The sequence below is a fragment of the Solanum verrucosum genome, unplaced genomic scaffold (genome assembly GCF_900185275.1).
Source record: "Solanum verrucosum unplaced genomic scaffold, falcon-dt-bn FXZP01000228.1, whole genome shotgun sequence".
NCBI lineage: Eukaryota > Viridiplantae > Streptophyta > Magnoliopsida > Solanales > Solanaceae > Solanum > Solanum verrucosum.
In genome coordinates, this window is record NW_026020210.1 from 30,686 (window position 1) to 41,911 (window position 11,226).

At 31.5% G+C, this 11,226-nt stretch overlaps 1 protein-coding gene and 1 pseudogene across 1 annotated transcript; both read left to right on the plus strand.

Annotated features, from left to right (window-relative positions):
- The first annotated feature begins 2,670 nt into the window (after nt 1-2,670).
- On the plus strand, nt 2,671-4,949 carry LOC125830315 (uncharacterized; annotated as a pseudogene).
- A 1,608-nt stretch (nt 4,950-6,557) lies between these two features.
- Nucleotides 6,558-6,974, plus strand: LOC125830316 (F-box/FBD/LRR-repeat protein At1g16930-like). The gene has a single exon (XM_049509517.1). It carries the CDS (start codon nt 6,558-6,560, stop codon nt 6,972-6,974), a length of 417 nt encoding a protein of 138 aa, XP_049365474.1.
- The last annotated feature ends 4,252 nt before the right edge of the window (nt 6,975-11,226 follow it).

Consider the following 11,226-nt stretch of genomic DNA (forward strand, 5'->3'; position numbering starts at 1 on the left):
CCTCTACCCCCAGCCCCTACCACCACCACCCCTCAAAAAAAAATTAAAAATTATTTTTAAAGGATATTTCTAATTTTATTTTTTTACCCTCCACCCCCCATCAGTCCCCTACCAACCCCCTCACCCCCTTCAAAAAAATTTTCTTAAGTTTGGTTTTAAAAAAATATTTTCTACTTCAAATTTTTATTTTTTCACCCCTACCCTCGACCCTCCCCCCGCCATCCCCCCCCCCCCCCCACCCCCAAAGAAAAATTTAAGTTTGTTTTTAAAAAATATTTTCAACTTCAAAATTTTAATTTTTCACCCCAATCTCCCTCCCCCCCCCCCCACCCCCCCACCCCCAAAAAAAATTGAGTTTGTTTTTAAAAAATATTTTCAACTTCAAAATTTCATTTTTTTCACCCCTACCCTCAACCCCCCACTCACCCACCCACCCCTACTAGCATTTTTCATTCATAAATCAAACACTAAAAATATTTTTCGGAAAATATTTTCTACTCACCAACCAAACATGAGAAAATAAGTCAAAAATCTATTTATTTTCCAGGAAAATATTTTTCATGGAAAATATTTTCCTTCATACCAAACACACCCTTAAAATATTCTTCTTAATAAATATATATTGCCTCACAAATTCAGTTAACATGAATTAGGGAAATATTTATTTATTTATTTTAGAAAAGAACAAACTGTATTTGTAAAGTCTCTGGGTCTCTTTTCACTTTATAAAGGGATCAAGTAAAATATCGGAAATTGTGAAGTTGACGTCAAAACCATTGATGACAATACTACTAAGCTCAACTTTTAATGAAAAAGAAAAAGAACTACTTTTCCTATCTAAGAAGTTCTAATTAAAATAAAAGATCAAATAGAATTAGAGAAATTCACCGATCATTATGATAATTTTGATGGTTAAAAGTTTAAATGAGAGATTGTTGAGATATATACTATTAACTATATGTTTAGATATATTATTTAGATTAAATTTTAGGATAGTAAACATAAAAATTATATTAGCGTGATTTGTATAAATCACATCGATTTGTATAAATCACATCGATTTGTATAAACGGTCGTTTGTGTCTATAAAGATTGCGTTTATATATGTTCTTAGTGTTAGACTAGAGTGGCGACCGAGATTAGAAGAGAGAGGAGAGAAGTGAGCGAGAGAGGATAGAGAGTGGAGAGAGGTGAATTGTATATGTAACCGGTTAGATAATTGTATATATGTAACCACTATGTATATATATCAACGATTGTGTTTGTATATCTGCATAAAATTTGAATTTGTATACAATTAAATCGAGTTAAAACATTTGTATGTGTATATTAAATATCTTCTGCTTTATACAAACACAACTTGTACATTGTATTTGTATAATTTGTATTTGTATAAAGCGAGAGAAAAAGACAAAAGAGAACTGGGTAGGGGAAGATTTGTATTAGTATAATTATAAGTATATAGGATGGAGAAATATGTATTTATATTTGTATATACAGTCTCTCTCAATTTATACAAACACAATTTATACATTTGTGTTTGTATAAAAGTGAGAGAGGCGATCGAGAGAATTGAGTGTGGCAGACGAGATTCGGGGGGAGAGAGGTGAGAATGACAATGTGTTTGCTACGAATTAGGATTAAATGAAATTGTAGCTATAACATTTATTTTGAATTAATAGTTTGCTATAATGCATAATTTTCCCTATTATTTATTATAGAATAATTATTTATTCAGTTTTAATATATCATATATTCATTTAGGGTGTCTATTTACTTATATAGTAGATGATTTAGTGACTAGGATTTTAGCTTATACCCAGAACATTAAATCATCAAATTTTATAAGTATTAAGTTTTTTATTCACAATCTAAGATGAAAATTTGACATGTCATCGGTACGATTGTAGCACAAGATTGTATGCAATTTATCTTGATTATGTGAATGATGTAATTATCAACTTTTTGTGAAATGATTGAAAAATTCTTAAAACTTTATACATGTGAAATTGTGCCAATACATGAATTGATAATTATGATTAATAAATAAAAGTTATTGACGTAATCTATTTATTCGAGACATCAAGATATACTTAATGTATCATGTATAAGTTGTCCTACATAAGTGTATACTAATTAAAATTATTTACTAAATGAGATTGTGTTAGTGAATACCGTATTTAGAAAGATTTTATCGTTCTCTGTCGTTTTATAATGTCACACATTCTTAAGTTGAATGATAAATTTACAAGAAAAGTAGGATAGGGGGTAAAGTTTCATGAAAATATAGAGTAGAAGATGAAGAATAATTACTAGTATTAAATAAGTAATAAATAAAAATAAAATGAGAAGAGAATATTAAAGTAACAATGCAATGAATTTAAACAATACCATATAATAGAAAATAAGTAACAATCGAAATAAAATATATGGAGATTTCTTACCGCTGCAGTCATATATGGTCGAGATAGTTATTCATATTTCAGTTATGAATTAGAGTTAGTTAGACGTTTATTTTATTAAGTGCCAGCTGTAGCAATAGTTAGTTATTCTAGGAACTTTCTCCCTTGCTTATATAAGTAGATAGCTTGTATTGTTTCATTGTTTTGATTCTCTCAGTTTATAAAATACAAAAGCAGTTCTTCTTCTTTCCTTTTGTGTTAGTCATCAATGGCATCGTTCACCATTAGAGAGGATCAATCCAAGCTCAGTGAGTTGGGTTTAACAGTATACAACAGACATTTTTCTTTCTCTCGTCAAATAACTATTTCTCTCATGTCACCATTTTTCTGTACTAGTGCACAATCAATAATCATGCCTGGAAGAAGCTTCACAATACCGAGAAATCAAGCAAGAATCAATATACCCAGAAATCAAGCAAGAAACAAAGAACCCAGAAGAAAAAATCAACAGAAACCCATCTCAGAAACTTGCCCCAAAAACTCCACCATTTCTTCTACCCATGAAAGCCCAACAACACCCATCGCTAAAAAGAAGAAGAATTTCACACCATTTAGGGCAACTTCACAAGTCTCTGTCCCTGCACCAATTGCTGATTGGCAATCCAAGAAAAAGAAGCAGAAGCTGAGAATCAAGACCCTTAAATTTGTTGATGGAGATTCAACTTTTTCCACCCACAATAGTTGTTGCAGAAAAGGAAGAAAAACAAGACACTCATGTATGGCTGCTTCTTTTGATGATTTTGTTGTTTCAAGAAAACCCCTTTCTGCTAAAGGGAGAGTTGATATTGGCAAGATTACGCCCATGGAGGTAATGTTCTTTTTACTATGATTCTTTTAATATCTTTTTGAAATTTTTGGATTGTGACTAGTACAGTAATAGTTTTTTATGCCGTTAGAAATGATTAAATTATCTATTCTCTAATTGATATCTAAACTTGATTTGATATTCGATATCGAACCTCTTCAAATAAATAGGATCAGAGGGACTATATATAGTAAATTGTTATGTATCATTCATCGAATGAAACAGGTTCAAATGGAGCAAGAATGTAAGATTGAATTCATATATAGGGACTATTTATGACTTGTGGCTTTGGAGTATATTGTATCTTGGGAGTATCTGCAGTTGAATGCATAGATGTTGTGAATGTATATGTGTTAGTAAAGTGAAGTGAAATTATGTTTTCTCATGTGCTTGAATATCTAGCCTATCTGGTGGTCTTGTGAGTGTGTATTTATAGTTTATGATTTGCATCTTATTTAGTAAGAAATGTTGTTTGCCATTTGTGTACAGTTTTGCCCATATTATTACTGGAAAACAACCGAACCAAAGCTGTTCGGTAAAGAGGCTTAGATTTCTCTTTTTGAGATTTTGCATATTCAGTTTGGTGTTGAGAGATTTTTCGGATAATTATTGGGTCTTCGGTAAGCTTCCATAGCAAACTCGAAACTGCTAATTTGTGGTGGCCCTCATTATTTTGTGAGTAATGTTTTCAATTGTGTTGATACGAATGCCTTCTACTCCTTCACACTTATATACAACACAGGCAATAATCTAACAAAGTAAATCTAGGTTAAATTCTTGTTGGTTTGGTAGCTTCAATACCAAGATATGTTCCTGTTAAATTTTACCCTGCCATCGTAGTGTTCTTTTCGGAGAATAACGTGAGTAGACTTGATAGAGAAGCTGTAGAAACTTACCCTGCCATCGTAAGTTGACGTACCCTAGCTTGAGAGTTCAGAGTGACAACTTAATTGCAATGAAAGTCACTGACCAGACTAATGCTGCTAAAGCAATAGTGGATTTTGACAAAGCCTTAAGCATGTTTGTTATTGACAGCATGCAGCTTGTCCTGATTGATACCGAATCCTATGGTTATTGCATCATGTAGTTTGTGAATTTTATCAGTTACTCACCTTATATAAACCTTTCAATTTAGTAATATTAGAGGAGTTTTCAGTCACTATTCAATTTAGTTTAACGGGAGGAAGAACAGATTGTCCTGATCGATACCGAAGCTTGAGGCTTAATGTGGATAATGAGGCAAGACATTTCCTTGGATCTCTCCGATCCGTCTTTGTGACTCTATCTTTTTGCTAACGATAAGTACCCTTTGCTAACAGGAATTGGTGGAACCGGGGATGGAATTGGATATGTGAGTACAGGACTGAAAGAAGACGAGATAACTCAATGTGTTAGGAGAACTAAGCCCTTCTCTTTTATCTCATTTAGGCACAGAAATGGAAAAAAAGTGTAGCATTTGTCAGGTTTGTGATATATTTGTGTTCGTTAGTCTCAAAACATTGTTTTATAGAAAAGTTGATTGCTCTAACAATTAAAACTATCTTTTCTGGTTTTCCAAAATACAGGAAGAAATGGGCAAGCTGGGTTGTGGACACTTGTATGATATCGACTGCATAACACAGTGGCTGATGCACAAAAATAGTTGTCCCGTCTGTAAATCTGCCGCCATGTCTTCCTCATGAACCTGTTGATTTTGTATTTCTTTTGTATATAGCCTTTGTGCATCCTGAAACTGATGGTTCTTTTGTTTCTGTCCAATATGAAACAATCTTCTTACGCGTAACTCCTACCAGATAATGAATTTTTACGCGTGATGTTGATTTGTGGCTGCTTTTCTATTTTCATCTTCAGTTTTGTCTGCATTTAGCTTCAGTGTAGAAATATGTCATGTTTGTCTTGAATATCATCTTATTTTAAACAAAAATTATCACTAGCTCATTTAAATGTTTAAGATTGTTTATTGACCATAGCTACACAAATGTTTGTGCTCTTTGGCAGATGAGCTTTTTTTAAATTTGTCAGTTCGGTTTTGAAGTTTATTGGTCCGACTTATCAGTTATCGATTTGTAGACATGTTAAAACGTTAGAAACCATTAAGATATTGACTTATCGGTTATCAGTTTATCGGTGAAGATTTGACACAAAAAATAAATGATTGAGAATCACTTAGAAACATGGTGACAAACCAAATAAACCATGCACATGAGTTGATAGATTGTATCTTGCTCAAATGCAACATACTAACACATTGTAGGATAGTCGAAAGTTTGTGATTGCTAGAAATAAAAATATGAAACCAAATTCTAAGTCAAGGACTTTATATATCAATAGTAAAAATTTCAAACTGTTAAAAACCGATAACCCAATAATAAAAAAAAGTCAAAACCGTTAAACCTATAACTAATTATGAATGAACCAATCACTTTTTTTCGATTCGAATAATCGGTTGTAATTTTATTTTGAATAGCCCTGAGTCTCAGTAAACAAGTATGAATATACATTATAAGCAACCGAACATCTCTTATGGTAAGTGAAAACTTTTCTTCATCTAATATATAGAATAAAAAGATGTACAGTAAAATGTTCAAGATAAATGTTTTCACACTGTAAAATTCTCTTTTCATGTCTCTCACATATAGTCCCATTCGCGGGCACAGTTGAAATACTATTATTTTGTAGAGATATTATTTAATTAATAAATTAATTTAATTTAAAGAGTGTTTTAAAATTTAATAATGAAGATTAATTTTGATTACATTAAAATCATTGTATCATATTTATTGAATTCCTATAAAAATAATAAATTCATTATATATAAGTACAATGAATGTGTATAATTCATTGTAATATATTTTTTTGTTCAAGCATTCATTGTAAAATAATTTCAAGAATTCAATCATTCATTGTAAAAAAATAATTCATTATACATAAAGTCATTATTTTTTAATAATCAAATATTATTCATTATATCTCTACCAAAAACATTCAATGGTGAGAGAATAAACTATATAAGAAACATAGGAAATTTTATAAAACCATATCCAAAAATGACTTCTCATTTAAACGGTGTCAGAATTAGAAAAGTAATAATAAAAACCAAATCCATTTACAACTCAAAGCTCTATAATTGGGCATAAAAGAAAGTGCCATTTATTTACTATTGCAAAATGGATGTAGTTTTCATGGGTTGTTCTTTTATTTTCTCTGTTTTGTTGATTATTCTCTTTAGAAGAATGCTTTGTATACGTAGTAGAAGACAACAAAACAATAGTTGCAGTACTTTGGTATCAATGGAGGATAGGCTTAGCCAATTGCCAGATGAAGTAATTGTATCAATTCTGTCTCAAATGACAATTAGAGAAGCAGTCCTAACAAGTTCCCTTGCAATTCAATGGCACTATCTCTGGATGCATGTCACACGTCTCAAATTCGATGTTTCACAGTTTATTACATGGAAGATGTTTTATTATCCAAGGCTATGCCGAAAGGAAGGGATGAAGCATATCAATTTGATTAACAATGTTTTGGATTTCCACAAGGGTGGTCACTTAGAAGAATTCACTCTCTCGTTTCCTTTTCATAAGCATTTTAAGCGTGTAATCGATAAATGTCTCAACTTTGTAGTAGCTGATAGAATGTGTGCGTCCACTGTCAGTCAATGGACCTGGTCCCTTGACACACACAGCAAGAACAATAATGAAGAGTAAACAATAACAAGAACACAACACATGCAGTTTACGTGGAAACCTCCTTGCTCAAGGGAGTAAAACCACGACCTATCTCACAGGATTTTCAACTGTTTCCACTAATCTCTTCAAGCAAAAGTGAAACCCAGTTACAGCCAACGTGAGAAGAAGTTATTAATCTCACAACTAAGTAATAACTCTATTACTTAATGAGCCTAAGCAGATACTACACTGCCCACTAAGCTATCACCACTAGACAACTTAGGATTTGACTAAGCAACACGCAGGTTGCCCACTAAGCCACCACGCTCCGGATGACTTAGAATTTGACTAAGCAACAAACAATGTTGCCCACTAAATCAGTAAAACTCAATTGATTTAGACTTTTACAACAAACACAAGATCTGAATCCTTTATAGATTAGGAACAGATTTACAATGAAAGTACAGAAGATATAATCCTAAGACAACTTCAGCTCTATCAAGTCTTTGTTGCTCTTGAGGATGATTCTTCACCTTTTGTTAGCCTTTGCAAGAGTTGTTGAGAATTTTCAAGTTGCAAAAACTTATAAAATAATAGCCACAAAACTCAAACTCAACAAAGATGCTTCAGCACTTTATCAGATCCTTTTGTTGAGTATGAGTATTGTTCTATCTTGAAGATGGCTTTTTTCTTTTTAAGCTTGTGTGTTTTTGTTTGCCAAAATCTTGAGTTTGTGTTTTGTGTTGAGAAATTATATTAAAATGAACACAAACTCATTGAAACAATCCTATTGGCTGAGAGCCTGCTGGTGTGAAAAATTGTGCACCTACCAGCAGCTTTTTCTGACGGACTGTCTTGTCACCTTTTCATATTGCAGTCTTGCAGGGACCAGGTCCCTTGCAAACTTCTTTGTGAACTATTGAAAAGGCTTGCTGGCTTTCTCTCTTCTTGAATGGATAATGTTGTTTGTTTACTGTTGTATATATTAGTTACCAACACGGGTTTTAACCACTTTAAAAAACAACTCCATCCGCCCTTTCTACTGGTGAAGTACACTGCACATCTCACCAACCAACCTGACAAGACAACTGTAAAGATAGCTTTACAGCTATGCACCACTTTGAGTTTGGACGGAGGTACTCTTCCAAGGACCAGGTCCCTGAATTTGTGAGGATCATCAAAACACCTAGAATATAACAGTATAAAAAAAAAAGGTTGAAATCCTTCAACTAGACTTGTCACTCAGTAAAAACGAGCATAGGCGTATACCTTTCCGTTTAAGCTCATCTCAAGTTTTAGATAAAAGTTATTGCCATTTGTTAGTCTCAAAGTTCTGGCTTTCAACAACGTTGATGTTGACAATCGGGTGGTCAACTTTTTCATCTTCAATTGTCTCCTCCTTGAGAAACTATCTATTCATGCTTCAACTTGAAAGATTTGGAACTATGTCATTGCATTGGTTTGGATTTCATCAAGATCCATAACGTCAAGCATGTCTCTTTTAAATACATAGGATGGAAATCAAATTTGCTTCTCGAGAATATTACTTCAGTTCTTACTATTGATTTCAAGATGAGTAGAGGATTGATCTGTGAACTTGTTCATACGTTTACAACCTATTTCACTCTACTGACGACACTTTCACTTGAATTTGTTCATACCTCAATGGTAAGCAATTATATATTAATGTATTCCATAGAGCTAGAATATATAATTAATAAATAAAGCTTGATTTTACGAACAACTTTCATATATAGCGAACACAAATTATATTTGTATGTTATAGTTATAGTTTGTATAATTGCGCTCCATAGCAAACATAAATATGTATATTTTCCTATACATATACAAAAGAAAGCAGTTGTATATAATCTGTTTCTGTTTCGGTATACATATACAAAAGATCAATTGTATAATATGTGTTTGTATAAAGCAAGAAAGAGAGAAAGGCAAAAGAGAACTGGGCAGGAGAATATTTGTATTGTATAATTATAAGTGTATGGGACGAAGATATATGTATTTGCATGTGTATATACAATTTTCTCTCGCTTTATACTAACAGAAACGCAATTTATACATTTATGTTTGTATAAGCGAGAGAGGTGAGGGAGAAACTGGCAAGCGAGATCTGGGAGAGGGGAACGAAAATATATGTATATATACAATTTTCTCTCGCTTTATACAAACTCAAACACATTTTATACATTTGTGTTTGTATAAAAGCGAGAGAGGCGAGGGAGAGAACGAGAGTCGCAAGCGAGATTCACCAGGAAAGAGGCAAAATAGCAACAGTTTGCTATGGGGTACAATTAAATCAAACTATGTTTATAACATTTAATTTGAATTAATAGTTTGCTATTATATACAATTTTCCTATTTTTAATTTGTTTGATTGTTTCAGAATCATTGTTTTCTTGATCATACTTTGCCAAAGTTCAATAATCTCAAAGTGCTTGTGTTGAAAGTCGTAGGCGTGACGGATGAATCCCTACTTGGTATTACTCCACCAATAGAAGCATCTCCATATTTGCAAAAACTGCATATTGAGGTACATATGAGTTTATTCTTTAACTCTATTCTTAGGTTATTTTTCATAAATACATTTTCAATTTTAATATATATGACATAATTTGATTAGTTATAGTATTAAAATAACAACTTCTGAAGTTTAATTATATATAGGTCGGATGGCTGGCTTAAACATATCATTACATTTGTTTAACTATAAGAATTTGTCATTAAAGGTATATATAATTGTAAATTCAAGTTAAATTATTTTAAAATTTTAATTAGTATTTTTCTTTTTCTAAACAGGAAATAAGGACATAGTATCATATAAAGTGAAATAGGAGTAAATAAATTTTATTTAATGTACATAAACTTATTCAACAAATACACATGTTTGTTTCTGCCCTATCACCTGTTTATCAAAAGTTGCCTTTGAAGGTTTAAGATTTCCATAAAAATCAACCAGAAGTTTGAGAAATGATATAAAAAATTAAAAAATTAAAAAAAAATATTAATCCTATTATTTTATTGTAGAAAAGAATGATATCCAATTTATGGAAGTACAAAACATTTTCCTCCAAAAAAAAAGAGTTAACTGAATATGGAAAAAATTTTCTTCCATAAATTATTTATTATATTAAAATAACATGGATTTGAATAAACTAAATCCAAACTAATAATTACTAAATATTAAGAATTTAGTACTAATAAGTTTCCTACTTTATTCTCACGTTAAATCTGTTTTTTCTTGTTATTTTAACCAATGCCAATTTTGTATGCCGATTGTATAGACTTAATCTTCAACCAAAAAAATAAAATTGTCATTCCTTTTTTTTTTTTTTATCATAGTCACATGTATATCTATGGAATAAGAAATTCTTTTCACTATTGGTATATGTAAATTAAATTCAATTGCAATTATGTTAGAAAAATTGTTTTCCTTGGCTTTATACGAGTTATATTTTACTTGCCTTTTTTCCATTTCAGCTTGCATGGCATGAAACGATATTCTCCAAAAATAGAATTATAACAAAAAAGTGTCCCCATCAACATCTCAAAGAAGTTAAATATAGTGGTTACCTTGGTGGTTTTGCTGACAGGGTACTTACAACTTACCTTACTAAAAATAGTGTGGCGCTTGAAACATTCATTATCGTTCCTTTAGAATATGATGCTCAAGAAGCAAGAGGTCGGGCTCGACGACAACTACAAGGAAAAAATCCCAAACAAGTCAAGCTAGGGATCCTTTAGGGGTTGTTGGGTTGTTGATTAGAGTTATGAAGAAAATAATGTATTATTTTATTTAGAGGTTAATTATTTATGTATTAGTTACTTCACATTTTACCATGCATAAAATAATACATACTTTTTCTCGTAGCTTATACATGTATTAGCTATGTGAGTTTCTAAATTATAAACCAAATGCTGATGATGATCAATATGTAGGCTATCACTTACCAAAATGGAGTTATAATCTAAATCATCTTTTGCTTATTCAGATGATATTATTATCTTTACATAACCTAATGCATATTCTTTAAAGAAAATAGTATCAATTCTACAGGATTATGAGACCCAATCTGGTCAGAAAGTGATATAAAAAGTTTTAAAAAATAAAAATCAATTGGAGAATAATCTCCCCCTAAAGGCCTAAATAAGACTTCGTTTGAGGACTAAATTTGTTGATCCTACTATTTTATTATCGAAAAGAATGATTCTCAATTTATAGAAGTACAAATCATTTTCCTCCAAAAAAGAGTTATCTAAATATGGAAGATGTTTT

Excerpts from the sequence above, each read along its gene's own strand:
- LOC125830316 (XM_049509517.1), top strand. The coding sequence starts at position 6,558 with ATGGAGGATAGGCTTAGCCAATTGCCAGATGAAGTAATTGTATCAATT.